Below are 24,430 nucleotides of genomic sequence, written 5' to 3'. Positions count from 1 at the left end.
CAGTGGTTTCTAAGATTGTAGTGCACTCATCACCCCAGCAGTGTACACCTTATCCCATAGGAAGTCTTTTATCCCTTGCCTCCTTCCAACCTTCACCCCAACCACAAGTCTCCAGAGCCTGTTATATCATTCTTATGCCTTTGCATTGTCATAGCTTAGCGCCCACCTATAGGTAAGAACATACGATGTTTGGTTTTCCATCCCTGAATTACTTCACTTAGAATAATGGCCTCCAGCTCCATCCAAGTTGCTGCAAGAGACACCTTTCATTTTTTTTTTCAAGGCAGAGTTTTTTGCTTTTGTTGCCCAGGCTGGAGTGCAATGGTGTGATCTCGGCTCACCACAACCTCCGCCTCCCCAATTCAAGTGATTCTCCTGCCTCAGCCTCCCGAGTAGCCGGGATTACAGGCATGCACCACCACGCCTGGCTGATTTTGTATTTTTAGTAGAGATGGGGTTTCTCCATGTTGGTCAGGCTGGTCTTGAACTCCCAACTTCAGGTGATTCACCTGCCTCGGCTTCCCAAAGTGCTGAGATTACAGGCATGAGCCACCACACCCAACCCATTTCATTCCTTTTTTATGGCTGAGTAGTATTCCATGTTGAGTATAGACCTTATCCACTCTTTGGTCAATGGGTACTTAGGTGGGTTCCCTATCTTTGCACCTGTGAATGGTCCTGCTATAAACATGCATGTGCAAGTCTTTTTCATCTAAGGACTTCTTTTCCTTTGTGTAGATACCCAGTAGTGAGACTGCTGGATCGAATGGTAGTTCTACCTTTAGTTCAGACCCCAATTTCCAGCCTTTCTGTGTGTGAACGTTCTCTCAACAGAATTTGTATGACCTCTCGTTTTGTTTTCATCTGCCAACGTTGCCCCTTTACATTCGCCAGAACTGAATGCAGCTTACAGATAATCTCTGCATCTCATTACCTCACTTGCACAGAACAGAAAGTTCAGGTGCCTAGAACCTGGAGGTGGTAAGCACAGTGCCTCACTGAATGCCTTTATATAAACAGCCCACCTTGAGGCCGAAATCCAGCCTGAGAAGACAGTGGCTGTGGGGCTCAGGAAAAGTGCTCTAGTGCCACTGGATTTCAGTTTTTCACCTTGATGATGAGTGGCAAATAAATGCACTAAGTGTCAGGAGAAATAAGCCTTGAGCTCTATTGCACAGCAGGGTGACTCTAACTAATAATGATGCATTGTTTATTTCAAAGTTGCTAAAGGAGTAGATTATTAACATTCTCGCTACAAAAAATTAAGTTGGTGAGATGATGGATATATTAATTAGCTTGACTGACTCTTTCTATCATGTACACATCAATGAAAATATTACACTGGACGCCATAAATATACACGACTATCATTTTCCAGCTTTTTTTGAAGTTTGTATTTCAAAGAGCTGAATGGAGATAGTTAGAGCTCAGTTGTTTCTGTAATCCAGTTGATTACAGCCCCAAGAGCCTGCTGTTTTCTACTGATGATTTGGTAGGAAATTCCTGAGATTGATGCAGGGGCACTGGCCAGAAAGTTGGAAATAACCCCCAGGTCTCTGCTGTGCACACTGAGATGGGAGGCGGTGGGGTCCAGGTGGCTCTGTGAGAACCATTTTCCCTAGAGCTGTGGCTCAGCACCTGTGTCTGGTTTCTGCAGGTTGGAAGACTGCTTGGCCACCCCTAGAGTTTGGACTTATCTTGGCAATAATCTTCGAGGTAACAGACATCTGAAGACTCTCATGCTAAGAAAAAACTCCCTGGAGAACTGTGGGGCATATTACCTGTCCGGGGGCCAGCTGGAGAGGCTGTTGTAAGTCTCCCTTCTGTGGCTATGCTTGTGGTCGTGGTTGTGGTGGTGGTTTGTTAGATTTAGTGCTTCTGTGAGAAAAGTAGTCATAGAGGAAGGTACACGTCTAGGAAGAAACCTAAGTCTTGTGATTGATATAATTCTATAGATAGGTCAATAAGGGTCCAGCCAAGAATGAAAGAGAAATAATCTATCTACATAGAATTATGGATTTATATCCAATATCCAGTAATATATCAAGTATAATGAGCCCCGTGTAGCCATCATCCCGTTTCTGAAATAGAACTCTTCAGTTCTGTTTTCCCCTGTCCTCATGGGTTTTATCGACCCTGCCCCCGACCCCACTGTGAAGACATAGTGAATCAGGCTGCTCAGGCTCCTTAATTTATGTATAGTATTAACATTACTACCCATGTGTCCTTAAACAGGCATCACATCGTTTTGCATTGCTTTGAATTTTACATAAAAGGGCCAGGCGCAGTGGCTCATGCCTGTAATCCCAGCACTTTGGGAGGCCAAGGTGGATGGATCACCTGAAGTCAGGTGTTCAAGACCAGCCAATCCAACATGGTCAAACTCCGTCTCTACTAAAAACACAAAAATTAGCCAGGTGTGATGGCACATGCCTGTAATCCCAGCTACTTGGGAGGCTGAGGTAGGAGAATTGCATGAACACAGGAAGCAGATGTTGCAGTGAGCCAAGATCTCGCCACTGCACTCCAGCCCGAATGGCAGAGTGAAACTCTGTCTCAAAAAAAATTTTTTTTACATAAAAGAATCACCTGTGATGTGTTCTTTTCCTGATCTGTATCTTAGTGTTCATCTGGTTAGTTGCTTCTGTAGTTAATTCCTCTTCACTACAGAATGATATTGATATGAATATCCAAGAATTTAGTTATTCATTCTACCCAGTTGAGGTTTGGGCTGCTTTCAATCTTAGCTACAGACAGACACACACATGCACACACACACGCACATGCACACATGCTGTGATGAATATTCTAAGAACAGAATTGGTGGGCCGTGGAGCATTCATCTTCAATTTTACTGTGTTTGTTTCCATAGTGTACCCATTGGCCAGAGCAATGGACAGTGCCCCAAACTCCACATTCTTAACCAAGTCTTGTTATTATCGTATTTTTGTTGCCATTTTTGTCAATCTGTTCAGCAGGAAATGGTACCTTATTATATTAATTTGCATTTTCTTGATTACTAGTGACTATTTTTTAATAATCTGACTGTTCATCTTAGTTTATCTAATTTACATGTCTTCTCATGTATTTAATGCATCTTTCCTTTCTTATAACTTCTGAAATTATGTCTATTCCTAAGCCATCTCCATTGTCTGCTATTTATTCTTTGATTATTGATGGTCTCTTTCTCTTCCCTCTTAATCCCATGTATTTATTTTCTATTTTTAATTTTTTTTTTTTTGAGTTGGAGTCTCGCTGTGTTGCCCAGGCTGGAGTGTGGTGGTGTGATCTCAGCTCACTGCAACCTCTACCTCTCAGGTTCAAGTGATTCTCCTTCTTCAGCCTCTTGGGTAGCTGGGATTACAGGCACCCACCACCACACCCAACAAATTTTTGCATTTTTAGTAGAGACAGGGTTTCACCATGTTGGTCAGGCTGGTCTCGAAGCCCTGACCTCAGGTGATCCGCCTGCCTTGGCCTCCCAAAGTGCTGGGATTACAGGCGTGAGCCACTGTACCCGGTCTTTTTTTTTTTTTTTTTTTTTTTTTCAGTTTTTAATCTTTTATTTCAATAGTTTTGGGGGAACAGGTGGTGTTTGGCGACATGAATAAGCTTTTTCTTAGTGGTGATTTCTGGGTGTGCCCAACACCCAAGCACTGTATACCATACCCAATGTGTAGTCTTTTATCCCTTGAAATCCCCCATCATTTCCCCCGAGTCCCCAAAGTCCAATGTATCATTCTTATGCCTTTGCATCCTCATAGCTTAGCTTCCACAGGAGTGAGAACATACCACATTTGGTTTTCCATTCCCCAATTACTTCACTTAGAAAAATAGTCTCCAATTCCACCCAGGTTGCTACAAATGCCATTATTTCATTCCTTTTTATGGCTGAGTAGTATTCCATGGTGTGTGTGTGTGTGTGTATCACATTTTTTTAATCTACTTGTTGGTTAATAGGCATTTGGGTTCCATATTTTTGCAATTGTCAATTGTGCTGTTATAAACATGCATGTGCAAGTATCTTTTTCATATAATGACTTCTTTTCCTCTGGGTAGATACTCAGTAGTTGGATTGCTGAATAAAATGGTAGATCTACTTTTAGTTCTTTAAGGAATCTCCACATTGTTTTATGTAGTGGTTGTACTAGCTTATATTCCCACCAGCGGTGTAAAAGTGTTTCCTTTTCACTGCATCCATGCCAATACCTATTTTTTTTTATTTTTTGAATATGGCCATTCTTGCAGGAGTGAGGTGATATCACATTGAGGTTTTGATTTGCATTTCTGTAATATGGAAAAAATCAAGCATTTTTCCATATACGTTTTGGCCATTTGTGTATCTTCTTTTGGGAATTGCATATCTTCTTTTGTGAATTGTCTATTCATGTCTGTAGCCCATTTTTTGATGGGATTTTTTTTTTTTTGCTGATTTGTTCTTTGTAGATTCTAAATATTAGTCCTTTGTCAGGTGGATAGATTGTGAAAATTTTCTCCCACTCTGTGGGCTGTTGACTCTGCTGATTATTTCCTTTGCTGTGCAGAAGCTTTTCAGTCTAATGATTTTCTTGATTCATGATTCCTTCACCCTGCCATTCCCACATCAAAGCTGCTGTCCTTTCCTTTAAAGCTTGGAAGTCCTGAATGGTGATGACAGATGCTTCTGTGTTCAGAGGGTGAGTCCCGACTGAGGTGACCACTCCTCTGTGTGAGGGAAAGACCTGTCTCCATTCAGTCACCTGTGTGCTTCTCTTCCATAGGATAGAGAACTGCAACCTTACAGAACTTACTTGTGAAAGCCTTGCTTCCTGTCTCAGGCAGAGTAAGATGCTGACACACCTGAGCCTGGCGGAGAATGCCTTGAAAGATGAAGGGGCCAAGCATATTTGGAAAGCTTTGCAACACTTGAGATGTCCTCTGCAGAGACTGGTGTAAGTCCAAGAATATTTTCTTCTTGGAACTCCCTGGAGCTGAACAGAGTGATGAAGAGAACCTGTTATATATTCATTTATGTCACATATTTATTAAGTGCCTACTGCGTATTAGGCATGGTGCTGGTACTGAGGGGAAAAGCATAATAAAGAGGAGGGTTGTTATTTCTGATTCAGAGGCAAATTATCTAGAGGTAGAGCTCTCAAACTGTGTACCAAGATACCCAGGAGTAAACTCAGAGGGACTGCAGGGTATTTTAAATTTAAAGTAAATTGACATCTGTTCATCACTGTAAGAACTACTACTTCAAGGTATAAGAATTACAGAGGAAACACAAAAGGTGGCTTGACAGTTAAGAACAGATTTATTTTATAGAAAAGAAACATGAGAGGGGCTTCTGGCCGAGTTAAGTCAGAGACACACTCTCCTACAGACTAAGAGTTTTTAGGGATTCAGGGTGGGAGAGTTTATCCGAGGCTTGGACTGCTTCTGTGTATCTTAGTTGCACTTTTCTGGGTGGGAGAGTTGTGTGTCTGTTCCCATACCTCTTCCTGCAGCTGCAGGCACACCTCCAAGTCTGCTTTTAGCTTCCCTATCTTAGCGCACCTGAAGGGAAAGGATTGTGCTTATGAAGGCCCACTGTTTTCCTGCAGCCCACTGTATGAGCGTGAAGTTTGGCAGTTATCCAAGAGACCTTCCCCCCACCTCCCTCTGTGCCTGAGCTGTCTTATCTGTGTTTTACTGTCTGCTGTATCTGGCTGCTTATAGTTAGAGGTGAAGTAATTTCCTTTAAATGCACAAGGCTAGAAAGGGAGCTAGAAATTTTTTTTGTACTTTAGATTCTGGGGTACATGTGCAGATCATGCAAGATTGTTGCATAGGTATATTCATGGTAAGGTGGTTTGCTGCCTCCATCCCCCCATCACTTGTACCTGACATTTCTCCCATGTTATCCCTCCCCACCCTCTCTCCCACTATCCCTCCCCTAGCCCCCTCAGTGGACCCCAGGTGTGATGCCCCCATCTCTGTGTCTATGTGTTCTCATTGTTCAACATCCGCCTATGAGTGAAAACATGTGGTGTTTGATTTTCTGTTCTTGTGTCAGTTTGCTGAGAATGATGGTTTCCAGGTTCATCCATGTCTCTATAAAGGACACGAACTCATCATTTTTTATAGCTGCATAGTATTCCATGGTGTATATGTGCCACATTTTCTTTGTCCAATCTATCATTGATGGGCCTTTGGGTTGGTTCCAGGTCTTTGCTATTGTAAACAATGCTGTGATAAACTTGCATCTGCATGTGTCTTTATAACAGAATGATTTATAGTCTTTCGGGTATATACCCAGTAATGGTATTGCTGGGTCAAATGGAATTTCTATTTCTAGATCCTTGAGGAGTCACCACACTGTCTTCCACAATGGCTGAACTAATTTACACTCCTACCAACAGGGTAAACGTGTTCCTATTTCTCCACATCCTCTCCAGCATCTGTTGTCTTTAGATATTTTTTATGATCACCATTCTGACTGGCATGAGATGGTATCTCAGTGTGGTTTTGATTTGCATTTCTCTAATGACCAGTGATGATGAGCATTTTTTCATATGTTTGTTGGCTTCATATATGTCATCTTTTGAAAAGTGTCTGTTCATATCCTTCTCCCACTTTTGGATGGGTTTGTTTGTTTGTTTTCTTGTAAATCTGTTTTAATTATTTGTATATTCTGGATATTAGCCCTTTGTCAGATGGGTAGATTGCAAAAATTTTTTCCCATTCTGTTGGTTGCCGATTTGCTCTAATGATTGTTTCTTTTGCTCTACAGAAGCTCTGAATTTTAATTAGATCCCCTTTGTCTATTTTGGCTTTTGTTACCATTGCTTTTGGTGTTTTAGTCATGAAGTGCTTGCCTATACCTATGTCCTGGATGGTTTTGCCTAGGTTTTCTTCTAGAGTTTTTGTGGTGTTAGGTCTTATGTTTAATTCCTTAATTCATCTGGACTTAATTTTAGTGTAAGGTGTCAGGAAGGTGTCCAGTTTCTACTTTCTGCACATTGCGAGCCAATTTTCCCAATACCATTTATTAAACAGGGGATCCTTTCCCCATTGCTTGTTTTTCTCAGGTTTGTCAAAGATTAGATGGTTGTAGACGTGTGGTGTTGCTCAGGAGGCCTCTGTTCTGTTCCATTGGTCTATGTCTCTGTTTTGGTACCAGTACCATGCTGTTTTGATTACTGTTGCCTTGTAGTATAGCTTGAAGTCTGGCAGCATGATGCCGCCAGCTTTATTCTTTTGGCTTAGGATTGTCTTGGCTATGCAGGCTCTGTTTTGGTTCCATATGAAGTTTAAAGTGTTTTTTTCCAGTTCTACGAAGAGGGTCATGGGTAGTTTGATGGAGATGGTGTTAAATCTATAAATTATTTTGGGCAGTATGGCCATTTTCATGATATTGATTCTTCCTAACCATGAGCATGGAATATTTTTCCATCTGTTTGTGTCTTCTGTTACTTCCGTGAGCAGTGGTTTGTAGTTCTCCTTGAAGAGTTCCTTCACGTCCTTTGTTAGTTGTATTCCTAGATGTTTTATTCTCCTTGAAGCAATTGTGAATGGGAGGTCACTCTTAATTTGGTTCTCTGTTTGTCTGTTAATGGAGTATAGGAATGCTTGTGATTTCTGCACATTTATTTTGTATCCTGAGACTTTGCTGAAGTTGCTTATCAGCGTAAGGAGAATTTGGGCTGAGATGATGGGGTCTTCTAAATGTACAATCATGTCATCCGTAAATAGAGACAATTTGAATTCCTCCTTTCCTAATTGAATACCCTTTATTTCTTTTTCTTGCCTAATTGCTCTAGCTAAAAATTCCAATACTATATTGAATAAGAGTGTTGAGAGAGGGCATTTTTGTCTTGTGCCAGTTTTCAAAGGAAATGTTTCCAGTTTTTGCCCATTCAGTGTGATATTGGCTGTGGGCTTTTCATAAATAGCTTTTATTATTTTGTGATACATTCATCGATACCTAGTTTATTGAGAGTTTTTAGCATAAAGGGATATTGAATTTTGTCGAAGGCCTTCTCTGTATCTATTGAGATAATCATGTGGTTTTTGTCTTTGGTTCCATTTATGTGGTGGATTACATTTATGAACTTGCATATGTTGAACCAGTCTTGCATCTCTGGGATGAAGCCTACTTGACTGTGGTGGACAAGCTTTTTGATATGCTGTTGCAATCAGTTTGCCAGTATTTTATTGAAGATTTTTGCATCTATGTTCATCATGGAGATTGGCCTGAAGTTTTCTTTTTTTGTTGAGTCTCTGCCAGGTTTTGGTATCAGGATGATTTTGGTCTCATAAAATGAGTTGGGGAGGATTTCCTCTTTTTGTATTGTTTGGAATAGTTTCAGAAGGAATAGTACTAGCTCCTCTTTGTATGTCTGGTAAAATTCGGCTGTGAACCTGTCTGGACCTAGAATTTTTTTGGTTGGTAGGCAATTAATTGCTGCCTCAACTTCAGCCCTTTTTATTGGTCTATTCAGGGTTTCAACTTCTTCCTGGTTTAGTCTTGGGAGGGTGCAAGTGTCCAGGAATTTATCCATCTCTTCCAGGTTTACTGGTTTATGTGCATAGAGTTATTTGTAGTAATTTCTGATGGTAGTTTGTATTTCTGTGGCATCGGTGGTGATAACCCCTTTATCATTTTTTATTGCATCTATTTGATTCTTCTCTCTTTTCTTTTTTATTAATCTGGTTAGCAGTCTGTCTATTTTGTTGATCTTTTCGAAAAACCAGCTCCTGGATTTATTGATTTTCTGAAGGGTTTTTTGTGTCTGTATCTCCTTCAGTTCCACTCTGATCTTAGTTATTTCTTGTCTTCTGCTAGCTTTTGAGTTTTTTTGATCTTGTTCCTCTAGTTCTTTCAACTTTGATGATAGGGTGTCAGTTTTAGATCTTTCCTCACTTCTCATGTGGGCATTTATTGCTATAAATTTCCCTCTAGACGCTGCTTTGAATGTGTCTCAGAGATTCTGGTACGTTGTGTCTTGTTCTCATTGGTTTCAAAGAACATCTTTATTTCTGCCTTCATTTCATTGTTTATCCAGTTGACATTCAGGAGCCAGTTATTCAGTTTCCATGAAGTTGTGGTATTTTCAGTTAGTTTCTTAATCCTGAGATCTAATTTGATTGCGCTGTGGTCTGAGAGGCTGTTTGTTATGATTTGCATTCTTTCGCATTTGCTGAGGAGCGATTTACTTCCAATTATGTGGTCAGCTTTAGAATAAGTGTGATGTGGCGCTGAGAAGAATGTGTATTCTGTGGCTTTGGGCTAGAGAGTTCTGTAGATGTCTATTAGGTTTGCTTGTTCCAGTTCTGCATTCGGGTCCTGGATATCCTTGCTGATTTTCTGTCTCGTTGATCTGTCTAATATTGACAGTGGAGTGTTTAAGGCTCCCACAATTATTGTGTGGGAATCTAAGTCTCTTTGAGGGTAACAAAGAACTTGCTTTATGTATCTGGATGCTCCTGTATTGGGTGCGTACATATTTAGAATAGTTATCTCTTCTTGTTGTATTGGTCCTTTTACCATTATGTAATGCACTTTTTTGTCTCTTTTGATCTTTGTTGGTTTAAAGTCCATTTTATCAGAAACTAGAATTGCAACCCCTGCGCTTTTTTTTTGCTCTCCATTTGCTTGGTAGATCCTCTTCTGTCCCTTTATTTTGAGTCTATGTATGTCTTTGCATGTGAGATGTAAGCAGGATGTTTCTCACAGCCTGAACCCCTGTGAAATGTTTCACTTTGACCAAGGTGTGCTAGCGGGAGCTTACAGAATGGTGCTATTTGGACTAACAGAGACAGAGACAGAGAGGAAGTGAAAGGAAGAGAGAGGGAGAGAGGGAGAGATCAAGAGACAGAGATAGTTTACTAGGTGGACAGGCGGAGCTCACAGACTTAACAGAAGGAGCTGAGTTTAGGGAGAGGGAGGCACTCGGCACCCATCACGCTTTCTTCCTATCACGAGCGTTCACGGCCAGCTGTGTCCACCAAGGGCAATGTCAAGAGACCCTTCCTCTTGGGCACAGTCACTCAGGATTCAGAGTGGAGGTGTGCCATGTTCCTCTTGATGATGCCATGTCTTTGAAAAACAAGCCTCAGCATTTGCGGCAAGTGAACCTAGATCACCTGCCTGCACCCTGACCAGTGGGAACATGGGAACAGGAGCCTGTCTGCCATCTGAGATGAGAGGTGGTCCTTCCTCCATGCCAGACCGTGCAACACACAATCCCACAAGAGAAGGAAGGAGATCAGTGCCCACAAGCCCTGCAAATGAAGGCAGATGCTTGCTACTGTGTACAACCTAAGCCGTCACTTGCATGACTTCTTGTTTGTTTGTTTGTTTGTTTGTTTTGAGATGGAGTGTCACTCTTGTCACCCAGCTGGAGTGCAGTGGCATGATCTCCACCCCCTGCAACCTCTGCCTTCTGGGTTCAAGCGATTCTCCTGCCTCAGCCTCCCGAGTAGCTGGGATTGCAGGCACCTGCCATCACACCTGGCTAATTTTTATATTTTTGTAGACATGTTTCACCACATTGGCCAGGCTGGTCCTGAACTCCTAACCTCAGGTGATCTGCCCACCTTGGCCTCCCAGAGTGCTGGGATTACAGGTGTGAGCCACCATGTCTGACCAGTGATTTCCAATTAAGAGTGTTTTTGCTTCTGAGGGACACTTGGCAATGTTGGGAGATATTTCATGTTGGCACGACCTGGGAAAAGAGAATGCTATTGGCAGCTAGTGAGAAGAGCCCAGGGATATTATGAAGCATCCTACAGTGTACAGGGTGGCCCAGAAAGCAAAGAATTATCAATCCCCAAAAGTCAATCATGCTGGGAATGAGAAACCCCGGCCTCTTCTAGACCCCCAATTCCATCAATGAGATACCAGTAGCACCCGCTTACTATTCTGGGTTTCTTTCATTGGTTAAAGTGCTTATCGCCACCCACTTCACCAATTCCTAACTCATTTGTAAGCCACAAATTACAATGGGGAAAATATCAACTGGGAGATGTGGATATAAAGCAAACTGGTAACTTGGATTTAATGCAATAAAGTACTTCAGGAGAGAAGCTACAAGATGCCTTTTGGAACGGGTGAGACACCAAAGTGGGTGTGATTTGTAGCGGGAAATTAGAGATCTGGAGACACCGATGGGGTTGCCGGATGATTTCGTTTAACATGACCACGGGCTCAGCAGAATTGCTTTCTAATTCTGAGCAGAGGACAAAGAAAAGGGGTGCCTTTTATGCACCTGGGTGGTACAGGATGATGAAGCTGGAAGCGGGTTTTACAGAAGCTAGAGCAAAGAACAGTTAATTAACTTGTGACATGTATTGTGATGCATTTTACATCTGAAAAGTAACACTTTGAGAAACACATTCCACGGTCTTGAGCCTGTCTGCTTTGTGACCTTGTAGCTGGTGAGCAAGAAACAAAGGAACTTGTAGATGACAGGGAACTTTGCAAAGAATGTGGGGAGGATAGGTAAGGTTCAATGGTTTACAGGGAGGCAGTTAATATTCTGTTTTAGAGCTGGGAAGGTATTACATTAAACAGCACACAACACTGCAAAATTTATTATATAGCAACTACAAATTGTAATGTTCTGTTTCACTATTATTGCCATTATTTAATTTCCTTCTTCATTTTAAGTACAGTTCAGATGGGTAGGCTGTGGCCACCTCATACCTGCTGTACTGTTACCCCGCCCCTTGACTGCCTGGGTCCTGAATCAGGTTCACCTTAGAGAAGCCACCTCTGATGGTTCTATTTAAAGCAGTCCAGCCTCACTCCACCTCAGCCAGCTTGCTTTCCATCCTGTTGCTGTGTTTGTTTCCTGCAAAGTATTTATCACAGCCATGGTATATGGGAGCCAAGTATGAGTCTCTTGCCAGCTCCACATGCAGGGACGTCAATGTCATAGCTTGAAATCAGCCATGGCAGAAGTGTTTACACCATGGAAATTGGCAGTCACTACATGCTAAGCTTTCGTCTGTTTGCTCTTGAGAGCCGGTTTACTAGGACATCACTGAACCATAACCACTGAATCTGCCTCTTTATTTTTTGCCTCACATGGGAATATGAGCTGCTAAAAGTCAGGGGCCTTGCCTGTGTGAGTTCCCGTCCTCTAATTCAATGCCCAAAGCAGAGTAAATCTCTGCAAATGTTTGTGAAAGGCATGAGGTGGAGCATAATACCCCCTGAAACATTAATACCTTTAGCTTACCAAAAAGAAGCAGGGAATGGCACCACTGCTTTGGAAAAAAGCCGTGGCAGTTCCTCAAAAGGTGAAGCACAGATGGCTGGTTGTGGTGGCTCATGCCTGTAATCCTAGCACTTTGGGAGGCTGAGGTGGGTGGATCACTTGAGATCAGGAGTTCGAGGCAAGCCTGGCCAACTTAGAGAAACCCTGTCTCTGCTAAAAATACAAAAAATTCAGTGGACATGTTGGCAGGCACCTGTAATCCCAGTACTTGGGAGGCTGGGGCAGGAGAATCACATGAGCCCAGGAGGCAGAGGTTGCAGGGAGCTGAGATTGTACTACTGCACTCCAGGCTGGGTGACACAGCGAGACCCCATCTCAAAAAAAAAAGGTGAAGCACAGACTTAATTCTTGAGCCATCAGTCGCACTTATAGGTATATCCACAAAAGAAATAAAAATCTACCTCCACGTGAAGACTTACATACAGAAGTTCACAGCAGCATTGGTCATAATACCCATCTCATAATACCCATCTCATAATACCCATAAGACACAGCCACAACCCATGTCTGTTCACTGATGAAGGCATAAACAAAGTATGGTGTATTCATGTGATGGAATGTTGTTTAATTGTTAAAAGAACATGCTACAACATGGATGAATCTTGAAAATATGCTAAATGAAAGAAGCTAAACGCAAAAGGTCACAGATGATTCCATTTAAATGATGTGTCAAGAATAGGCAAACCCAGAAAGAGAAAGCAAATTAGTGGTGCTAGGGCTGGGGGGTGTTGGCGGAAGAAGTGAGAAGTGGCTTCTAAAGTGTCCAGCGTTTTCCTTTGTGGTGATAAAACATTCTAAACTGAACTTACAAAAATATTCTAAAATTGTGGTGATGATTGTACAACTTTATAAATAGACTGGAAACCAGTGTTTTTTACACTTTAAATGGGTGAGTTGTGTGTTACATTAATTGCATCTTGGTTATGCCGTTATGCAAAAAACAAACAAAAACAACAACACAAAAACAGAACCCAAAACAAAGAAGTAAAACCTAAGGGTGTTTTCGTTTTTTTTTTTTTTTCTTGACCCATGTTTCTTTGCAGGCTGAGAAAGTGTGACTTGACCTTTGATTGCTGTCAGGATATGATCTCTGCGCTCCGAAAAAATAAAACCCTGAAAAGTCTTGACCTGAGTTTTAATAGCCTGAAGGATGATGGAGTGACTCTGCTGTGCGAGGCCCTGAAGAATCCTGACTATACACTGCAGATCCTGGAGTAAGTGGCCCCTCCGCTCCTCCCATGAGACCAGGAGAATTGTAGATAAGCTTCTCTCAGGATGGAAGATACGATAGGAAAGTGTTGTCTTTTTCAGTTTCTGGATTGTTCCTTCCATTGAATTGGAGAACTCAGAAGCTTCTGAGCAGTGGTTCTCAAAGTGTGGATCAGCAGCAGCTTCACCTGGTCAGGGCACATTTACATTTTGGGGCTCCACTTCAGACCTAGTGAATCAGAAACTCTGTGGGCGGGATGCAGCAATCAGTGTTAACAATTGTTTTAGAAAATACTCTTCCAGTTGAACAAAAGATAACGAAGAGTTTGTCCGTTTTAGACTGACACTTCAGATGACTGGTCTTCTGAAATTGAGTTTTATACTTAGGAGATATATATGGCTGGGGCCTTTTATGTATCTATACACACATATATGTACAGATACATACTTATATATTATATGTATATACTTATATATTACATGTATAAGTATATATTATCTTTATATAAGTATATATAAATATATAATATATGTAAATATATGTTATATAGTATATACTTATAATGTTATATATTTTTATATATATAATTTATATTCTATACAAATATATATGTAAATATATATTTTATATAATACATAAAAATTTCTATTAACATATTATATATGAAAATATATAATGTATGTCTATTTCCCTCTTCTTAATGGTCTCTTTGCTAACATGTATTCCAGCGAGTGATAGGATTCATTCGCTTTTTAATTCTTTGAGTGGTTACCTTAAGTATTTGGAAAAGACTTGTAAACATCTCTTCTCTTATGATCAAAAATGAATCTACTATTTCCTCCTTCAACCCAAATTTTCTGCTCTCCATTAGTATAATGTTTGTTTTTAATCTAGCTCATTTAAATCATTGTCTTATAGTGTATCTTTCATTTCTAGGATTGGTTTGGATAATGATGTTCATTTTTGTTGATGATTTGCTTCTCAAATTCAGTATGAATTCACGGCCAGTCATGATTCTTTGACTCCTCAAATTTAGTCTTGGGTTTTAAATGTTGGTTTATCTCAGATTGAGTGAAATATATTTTCAGGTAGGAAAGAACTTTCTATACTTGAAAGTGTTTATGCAGTATTTTCTAAGCCTTTGCTTGTGTGAGATTATTTCTTAATCTGCTTTCAGCCATGAGCAGTAACTTGTCTTAGCATAAAGTTCACGGACCCCATCTGTCTTAGTCTGTTTTCTGTTGCTTATAACAGAATACCTGTAACTGCATGACTAATAAAGAAAAGGTGGAGGGCCTGCATCTGGTGAGAGCCTTAGTGCTGGTGGGGACTCTCTGCAGGGTCACTAATGAGTCGCTGAGCATTCTATCTACTGGCTCAGCTCTCTTTCCCTCTTCTTATAAAGCCGCCCATCCCACTCCGATGACAACCCATTGATCTAATAGTCCATGAATCTTACTCTTTGCTCAAGGACTCTTACGCGCCAGCATTGTATTTATGAGACGCAGCACCTCTCTGAGGCCACTTATTTGTAGATGTGCCTCCCCAACTGTTCAGTGCGTTCTGTATGGGAGGGCAAAGTGACTTACTCATAGAAGAATTCAAGCTGGGTATGGTGGCATGTACCTGCAGTCCCAGCTACTAGGGAGGCTAAGGTAGGAAGATGGCTTGAAACAAAGAATTTGAGGCTACAGTGAGCCATGGTCACACCACTGCACTCTAGCTTGGGCAACAGAATGAGACTCAGTCTCCAAAAATTTTTTTTAAAGATCCAAACACCTGGCCCATTAGGACAATAAAACCATGCTATTTGAATAAATGTATTTGTCTCCTCCCTCAGTACCCTGCCCAGTCAATCCAGGAAGGCAAGGATGGTGTGTGTTGCTCACTCATGTGTCAAAAATGTCCACTAGGTGGAATGAAATATCTTTTGAATAAATCAAAATAAGTATGCACAAGCAATTTTCAAAACATATACTCGGCTCATAAATTCTTAGACTGAGGAATTTCATAGCCTGCTCTGAAATCACCCAAAGGACACAAGCTGATGGGACCGTAGGTGCATAGAACAGAGTTGGGACAACATCATGCATTCTTGTCACAGTGTGATTTCTTGGCTATAAGCTGTCACACCAGCTGAGCTCTGAGATGAGTCGTGATGACTTCTCTGCCATCTGTTTCTGTGTCACAGGCTGGAAAACTGCCTGTTCACCTCTAGCTGCTACCAGGCCATGGCTTCCATGCTCCGTGAAAACCAACATCTGAGACATCTGGACTTGAGTAAGAATGCGATCAGAGTCCATGGCATTCTGACCTTGTGCGATGCCCTCCCAAGCCAAAAGAAGAGAGAGATCATCTTGTAAGTCTCCACGAGGTTTCCTGTGCAAAAACAGTCACCCAAGAAGAGCTCCTTGTAAAGAGTGAGATGCTGGGCTGGGTGCGGTGGCTCACGCCTGCAATCCCAGCACTTGGGAAGACTGAGATGGGTGGATCGCTTGAGTCTGGAGTTCAGACCAGCCTGGGCAGCATGGCAAAACCTTGTCTTATACGAAAAAATACAAAAATTAGCTAGGCATGGTGGAACATGCCTATAGTCCCAGATATTCAAGAGGCTGAGGTGAGAGGATCACTTGGGCCCAGGAGGTTGAGGCTGCAGACTGCACTCCAGGCTGAGCAACAGAGTGAGAACTTGTCTCTAAAAATAGAAAGTGAGATGGTGGACCTGAAATGCTACACTTGAGGTGTTGCTACCATTCCGCTTTTGCTTCCCGGGGATTTATTGTTCCTCAGAGTAGCCATTCAAACCCCCAACTCCTACTTTTACTTAAAGGAGCCATTGACTGGGATTCTGATATTTCTTCTTTTCTTCATCTTCCCTTTTCTTCGTTTCTTCGCCTTTTCTTCTTAAACGACTGAGTTTGTTACTGCCACTTACCAGTTACGTAGCTGTGAACAAGTTAGCTTATCTTTCTGAGCCTCGATTTGCTCATCTATAAAATTGGGATGGCATCTTCCCCATGGAGATTTTATGATGGCTGAAAGAAAAGTCACACATACGGTACTTAGCACAGTGCCCAACACGTGTTCTCAACCAGTGCTGGGTTCCGGGTGAAGGATATAATTTTTCCTGGTGTATTAGCCATCTATTTCTATGCAATGAATTACTTCAGTGCTTAATAACTTAAAGCAATATAAAGGTGTATTGTCTTACACAATTTCTGAGGGTCAGAGATACAAAAGTGACATGTCTGGGTGGTTCTACCTTGTGGTCTCTCACAAGGTCTCAGTTGAGCCACTGGCTGGGGTTTGATGAGGGCTGTTGAATCTGCTTCCAGGCTCACTTGTGCGGCTGTGGGCAGGGGGCCTCCGTTGTTCTCCAGGGGGTTGCTCATGATATTCCAGCCGGCTTCCTCCAGAACCAGAAGCTGAGAGAGGCAGAGGCAGAGGGAGACGGTAGCCAAGAGAGATGATTGACAGCCCAAAACAGAGCCACAGTCTTTTATTACTTAACCATGAAAGTGACATCCATTGCTTTTGCCTTGTTCTATTGGCCACACAGTCTAGCCCTGGTCCAGTGAGAAAGGGAGCCATACAAGGGTGTGATTAGCAGGAGGACGGATCATTGAGGCTGACTTGGTTGAACCCCAAGGCACTTTGAATTCATTCCTGAGCTCCTTAGAACACCCCTATTTATCTTGACCTACTGCAGGGGGCCAGGGTGGCCTCCTAGGTGGTAAATTTGTGTTCTAGAGGTTTTGCCTATTTTTTGGGGGGGCTCCAAGAGAAAACCAAATGTAAGAAAACGAAACCTTCTTTTTATCCTTCCCAGGGAGAAGAAAGACAGTAACGAAGTGGATATGCTGGCAAGACTGGAGGGCCCTACCGTGAAAGGAGACTTCCTGAAGATAGTACAGGACTGGCATTCTTAGCGCTACGATGAAGCAATAGAAACGAATCCATCTGGTCCCTCTGGTGCTGGATCTGGTGGCCCTTTGGATATGTTGTTTTTCCTAGGGAGAAATTGAGAAATGGTTGCCTGTTTTGTGGACTGTCCTGAGTCTGGAATGGCTCCATTAGTTCTGGGAACTGGTGTAGGCCATGACCTCCAAATAGCTTCCTCAACGTATGGAGTGTCAAGTGTTAACACACAGATTAGTCACTGCATTGGGGGCACCAAGGTAAGGCGAGTTTCAACCCACATCTACTCCTGGCTGCCAGAACGTCTTTGACTATGTGATGTAAACATCTCCTCTTGGAGATATGTCTTCATATCTTCAAGAATATTAAAAAAATTTTTTAATTAACATATGCATATATGCAATTTGAAATTTTTTAGAGTGTTATTTATTTACCAGTGGGCTGGTCCATCAACTGTTAAGGAAGAAACCTGTTCCTTAACGTGTCTGGGGAAAGTATACACAAGGAATGTCTAAGGAAGATAATAAATAAGTACTGAAAGAAGGAAATCACCTCATGTTTAAGGAGTTCTAAAAATGAAGTGTAACTCTTAATTTTTTAAGGTCCTAACTAATTACTACATTTTTTTTTTCTTATTGAGACAGAGTCTTGCTCTGTCACCCAGGCTGGAGTGCAGTGGCACGATCTCAGCTCACTGCAGCCTCTGCCCTCTGCCACCCGGGTTCAAGCAATTCTCCTGTCTCGGCCTCCTGAGTAGCTGGGACTACAGGTGCCCACCACTACGTTTGGCTAATTTTTAAAATATTTTTTGTAGAGACAGGGTTTCACCACATTGGCCAGGCTAGTCTCAAACTCCTGACCTTGTGATCTGCCCACCTCAGCCTCCCAAAGTGCTGGGATTACAGGTGTGAGCCATCACACCCAGCCACTAACTGGTACATTCTTAAATTAGTTATGGCAGCATTTAGAACTCAAAGATCTAGAAAGCAATCACAGTGGGTTTTTGTTTTTTTTTTTTTCCTTCTGAAACATCCATCTTTTTACAGTGTAGCAATCAAGTATCATCCAGGTTGGCTTCTCAATTCAGAAGCAATTTCATTTCAAAAGCCAGAGCATTTGGGATCCTCAACCCCACCCTAGCAATCCAACTGCTAGGTATGTATCCCGAAGAAATCAGTAAATCAAAGAGATACCTGCACTCCCATGTTTACTACAGCACTATTCACAATAGCCAAGATTTGCAAGCAACCTAAGTTGTCCACCAACAGATGAATGGATAGAGAAAACATGGTGCTTATACCCAGTGGAGTACTATACAGCCATGAAAAAGAAACTTACATCTAGAAGCCATGGTATCATAGAAACAGCACACTGGTGCTCAGGTATTGTTTTCTAAGTACCATATTCTTCATTAAAGGGACTCAGAATCTTCAGAGAAAGAGCTTACACCACAGTTGGTGCTGGGAATGTATAGAATGGGCCTGGAACATCTTGTGCCAGAAAGTGAAGTGGGAAATCAGAGACTTGGAGGCACTGATGGGGAAGCAGGAGGATTTTATTTAACGTGATCTCTGTGATACAGGACGAAGCAGGAAATGACTTTACGGACCAAGAACAAACAGCAGCTAACCTGTGACATGCCTTGTGGTGTGCTTGATATTCTAAAAATAGCATCTTGAGAAACACATTTTACATTCTTCAGGCTTTATCTGCCCTATGACCTTGCAGGTGGGCAAGTTAGGTGCAGAATAGACAGGACATTCTGAGAGAATTCACAGCATGCTTTCATAAGGATGACACAGCAAAGGCTGGCGCTCGGGGGACTCCCTTTATGGAAGTTTTACACGATTCTTCCTAAGGAGGTGGAAAGAGGCGTTCCTAGTCACCATGTTCTGGGCACTCTTCTGGGCGCACATGTGCAGCAGCTGTACATACTTGTTCATACGTCACATTTCATTAGCATCTTAAATCTCCACCCAGAGGTGTAATTTTTACTATTATAATGAGCAAAAGCTCAGTTTGAGGACAGGTAAAGTCAAAATGAAGGAAATTAAATAACAGCAATAGTAGTAAAAGAAAACCTTATAATTCGTAGTTGCTATACAATAAATTTTGCTGTGTTGTGTGCCATTTAATATAATACACCCCCAGCTCTGTTTAAGGCAAAATAACTGCCTTCCTGCAAACGACTGGACCTTATTTACCCTCCCCACATTCTTAGCAAAGTTCTCAAGCATCTAAAAATTCCTGGTTTTCTTGCTAACCAGCTGCAAGGTCACAAAGCAAATAAACTCAAAACTGCAAAATGTGTTTCTCAAATGTTACTTTTCCAATGTAAAGTACGTCACAAAATATGTCACCGGTTAATTAACTGCTCTTTGTTCTGGCTTCTGTAAACCTGCTTTCTGCTTCGTCAGCCTGTACCACCCAGGTGTATAAAAGGCACCCATTTTGTTTGTCCTTTGCCCAGAATTAAAAAGCAATTCCGCCAAGCCCGTAATCACGTTAAATAAAATCCTCCTTCGACCCTACCGGCCTCTCCAAATCTCTGATTTCCCGCTACAAAGGTTCGAACGCTCTCTACAGGGGAAAGTTCCTCATGAAGACAGCTTGGCTTCACTGAGCTGAGCTGCAATGCAAGTACTGAGGCTTACTAAGTTGATGGGGTGGTTGCCTTAGCTGTCACATCCCAAGGACATGTTTAATTCCTTCACTACCTACCCTGCCCCAGTAACAAATAATAATCTAATAAATGAAAAATCTGGCTGGGCACGGTGGCTCACGCCTGTAATCCGTGCACTTTGGGAGGCTGAGGCAGGCAGATTACCTGAGGTCAGGAGTTCGAGACCAGCCTGGCCAAGACAGTGAAACCCCATCTCTACTAAAAACACAAAAATTGGCCAGGCATGGTGGTGCACACGTGTAATCCCAGCTACTCAGGAGGCTGAAGCAGGAGAATCGCTTGAACCGGGAAGGCGGAGGTTGCAGTGCGCCGAGATCACGCCACTGCACTCCAGCCTGGGTGACAAGAGCAAAATTTCATCTCAAAAAAAAAAAAAGAAAAATCCATGAGTCATAATGATATAAATAATGTATCTATTTAATTGTAGCTAAAATAGAGAAAAGGGTAAAATGCTCCCTTACGGTAGATTACCAAGCACACACTTTAAAAGTGAGCAAATAAATGAAGAAATGTGGCATTAGAGAAACCATCAGCAGGTGCTGAAACCAGTAGATGAGGCCGATGTACCCTCGTGAGTCTTTAAGGTTCTCCGCAGACGCTACGCGTGAATCACAACGTGAGAGTGGGGGAAACAGGGCAAACGGTGCCTTAGCCAAGAGCTCAAAGTTGACATCAGGGATAATAAGACCAGTGGATGAGAGGATGTGCCTGCAGATGGCCGGTGCTGAGATCCATGCAGGAAGAAAGCGGCCCAGGTGCCACAGCAGAGACTGAAGGTACAATCTGTCCCCGCGTAACAAATGACTGATTGCTTAGTTATAGAAATGACGCCACATAGATGTTAGATTCGATCACATAATCAGTTCCATAATCAACCTTATTACCTCATTCTCTATTAATCTTTGCTTTGGTGTAGGAACATTTTAGTCTTATAGACATAATCGGGTGAAATGTAATTCGGAACTGAAGGGACATTGTGAGAAGTCATCAGGAGGCGAGGGTGAGAGCCTTGCGCCAGCGTCTGGGAAGGCGCCCGTTACTTAGCAGGCCGTGAGGGGGCATTTCCTGCTCCCTGGGGAGTTCAGAGAAAACTGCCCTGAGGCTGTTGAGGAAGGTCTGACACGGGCCGGGCCGGCCCGCAGACATCCAGGGGTTTAAACACCTCTCTGTGGTGCTGGGCTCTGACGGTCACCATCCTCGTCCACTTTCCTGTTCCACTTTCCCACGCAATGCTCCCTTGTAAATTCTTAGAAGCTGTGAGAAGTAGGAATAGAGGAATCCTAAAAGCCTTTGATCTCTCTGATAAGTGCAGAGAAAGATACTGACACATGTGCCTCCCCTCCTTGAAGGGGCCACCTGAGAGAGAGGGGCCCTCTGTGTTGTACCCACGTGGCCCCCTGAACTATGCCCACGTGGCCTCCCCGTATTGTAAGAATGTGATTTGCTTGACCCCTACCAATCACGTCAGATGAGTCACTCACCAACCGTGCCGCCTACCCTGTACACAATCAACATCAGTGTGTGCAGGCATTCGGGGTCACTGCTGGATTCTGCCTCCTTGGTAGCAGTGGTCCCCCGAGCCCAGCTGAAGTCTTCTCGTATCTCTGTGTCCTTGTTTCTTTTCTTTTCTACGATCTATCATCTGCGAAAACAAAAGAACACCCACGACACACTGCTGGGCTGGACCCTGCAGATCAACACAACGGGGCCTCAGTAACACAAAAGAACTAGAACACAAGGGACGTTGGCAGGAGCCATTTCAGATGCAGGAAGACCAACCCAGTAGACGCAAAAAAAAAAAAAAAAAAAGTTGGCCGGGCCGGTGGCTCACAGTTGTAATCCGTGCACTTTGGGAGGTCAAGGCGGGCAGATCACCTGAGGTCAGGGGTAGTTTGAGACCAGCCTGACCAACACAGTGAAACCCTGCCTGTACTAAAAATACAAAAATTAGCCAGGCATGGTGGTGGGCACCTGTCATCCCAGCTACTCGGGAGGCAGTGGCAGGAGAATCACTTGAACCCGGGAGGCAGAGGTGGCGGTGAGCCGAGCTCATGCCAAGCACTCCAGCCTGGTGACAGGGCAAAACTAAAAAAAAAAAAAGTTGATAAAATTTAACATCAACTCACGAAAAAAAAAAAACAACAACCCTATCTGTCTTAACGAATAACCATAAACAGCAGCTGAAATCACACTCATTTCCTACCCCACAGTTCTGTGGGGCTGAAGTCCAGCTGCAGTGCAGCTCCCCCTGGGCCTCTGCTGAGAGTTCATCAGAACCTAGTCATCAGGCAGCCCTGGGGGAGAAGCCGTTAGTACAAGGAGCCACACACAGATGATTACATACTGCATGATTCTGTCTCCATGAAATTCTAGAAAAGATAAAACTACAGTGCTTGAAGTCAGGTCAGTGGTTGGCTGCCAGAGGCCAAGAGTTTTAGGTAGAGGACTGAGTGCAAAGGGTCACAAAAAACCTCTTTGGGGTTTTTTATTAATAACTCTTGCTTTCCTTTGCTCTACGTGCTCTCACCAATTTCTCTATACGTGAGCCCATCCTGCAGAAGCAAGTTTGCTTTGCTGAAAAGTCCTTTGTCTAAGTGCTCATTTTTCCTTACAGCTCCAAGCTTTATTTCTAACACTATTCATGAAGTTTGTGTATTTCTCCATTTATTGGGCATTCTTTAATTTTTTTCTTTTGAGACAGGTTCTCTGTCACACTGTGTCTCTCTTACTCTCTCACACACACACCCCCTCTCTCTCACATACGCTCTGTGTCTCTCTCACGTACTCACACACATACCCTCACACACAATCTCACACACACAGTCTCTCACACACACTCTGTCTCAGACACACACACAAACTGTGTCTCTCTCACATACTCTGCCTGTCTCACACACACTCTGTGTCTCTTACACAGACACTGCCTCACACACACACTCTGTCTCTCACACACTCACACACTCACATACACTAATTGCTGCAGGACAGCCAGGTGAACGCGGTAAGCATCTAGGCGCCCTGAGCACAGGTCTTCGGGGAAGGGCAGCGTCTCCGAAGCAGCAGCACCTGTATAAGTAGTCATGCAGGTGCAGAGAGCACCTGATCCCGGGGCTGGTCGTTGAGAGCCGGGTGCAGCCAATGGACAGCGCTCCCCGAGAACTACGGCCACGGGGCGTGGGGCTGGGCGTGGCCTTCTTTTTTCTGTGGCTGCCCATGGGCCCCAAGCAGAGTCTGATCTTGGAGGTGAGGAGTGAAGCTGGTGAGTATTCCTCCCATCCTGCTCCCTGGTCTTTCTGCTTTTTTTCTCCACTGCTGCTCAGTACTTGCCTACTGGGCTTGCTAGGTTCCCCCACTCTCTCCCTTTTGGCTGCTCAAAGCCAGGGACCAAAAGATTCCTCTGAAGAACAAAGTCCCATTACCCCATTTTGCTGGAAAGATCTTTCTCTGAAATCTCATATGCACTTGGGGTATTTTGGCAAGTTTGTCTCTCTTTCCAGACTTTCTAAAATACAGAGGGCCGGGCACGGTGGCTCATGCCTGTAATCCAAGCACTTTGGGAGGCCGAGGCATGCAGATCACCTGAGGTCAGGAGTTTGAGACCATCCTGGCCAACATGGGGAAACCTTGTCTCTAACAAAAATACAAAACTTAGTCGGGCGTGGTGGCAGGTGTCTGTAATCCCAGCGACTCAGGAGGCTGAAGTAGGAGAATCGCTTGAACCTAGGAGGGGTAGGTTGCAGTGAGCCAAGGTTGCACCGCTGCACTCCAGCCTGGGTGACAGTGAGACTTTGTCTCAAATTTAAAAAATTTAAAAGTAAATAAATACAGTACAGAGTAGGAGGTACTGCGACTTGAATGTCAGGGTTAGCTAACATCTGGTCCATGTTTGGCAGGAGTCCACGGCGGGGGGGAGGGGTGGGGTGTCACAGTGCTAATTGTGCTAATATGTTACCCGTAACCTGGTTATTAAAATGTCATAAATTTCAGACTGCTGTTTGTTCTGTTTACCAAGAAAAAAAGCTGAGCCTCAGATAAACGGCTTGCCTAGGGTAGAAAGCGGCAAGTCAATATTCAAAGCTGGGTCTGAGGCTTCAAGCCCTATAATCTTAACTGCTTCTTTCTCATCATTCAGGACACCTGTGTAGAAGGGTGTTGTGGGCGAGGTGAGGTCTGTAGAGAAAGCGTAGAGACGAAGTGCAAACTTAGGTAAGTCACTCCTCCTCAGAAAATCGCCTCAACCACCAGCCTGCCTTTACCTCGCTCCAGCTGCAGTCCTGCCTGGACTCGGATAATTCGCCCCAACTCCTCCTCACCCACCAACCCCACAGGAGAAAGTGACCGTGCCTATCCCCAATTCGTCCTTATGCCTGA

General features: G+C 43.2%; 1 protein-coding gene across 1 annotated transcript in view; it reads left to right on the top strand.

The window, feature by feature from the left end:
- Positions 1 to 24,430, top strand: part of NLRP8 (NLR family pyrin domain containing 8) — a 42,778-nt gene extending 18,348 nt beyond the window's left edge. Inside the window, 6 exon segments of the mRNA XM_032263304.1 lie at positions 1,658 to 1,810; positions 4,761 to 4,931; positions 13,292 to 13,462; positions 15,650 to 15,817; positions 24,326 to 24,398; positions 24,401 to 24,430. Of these exon segments, the coding sequence (XP_032119195.1) occupies positions 1,658 to 1,810; positions 4,761 to 4,931; positions 13,292 to 13,462; positions 15,650 to 15,817; positions 24,326 to 24,398; positions 24,401 to 24,430 (766 nt within the window).

The sequence above is a fragment of the Sapajus apella genome, unplaced genomic scaffold (assembly GCF_009761245.1).
Source record: "Sapajus apella isolate SASKATOON/1434 unplaced genomic scaffold, GSC_monkey_1.0 scaffold135, whole genome shotgun sequence".
Lineage (NCBI taxonomy): Eukaryota > Metazoa > Chordata > Mammalia > Primates > Cebidae > Sapajus > Sapajus apella.
Note: the sequence above shows the minus strand (reverse complement) of the source record. Positions and strands in the feature narration are given on the sequence as shown.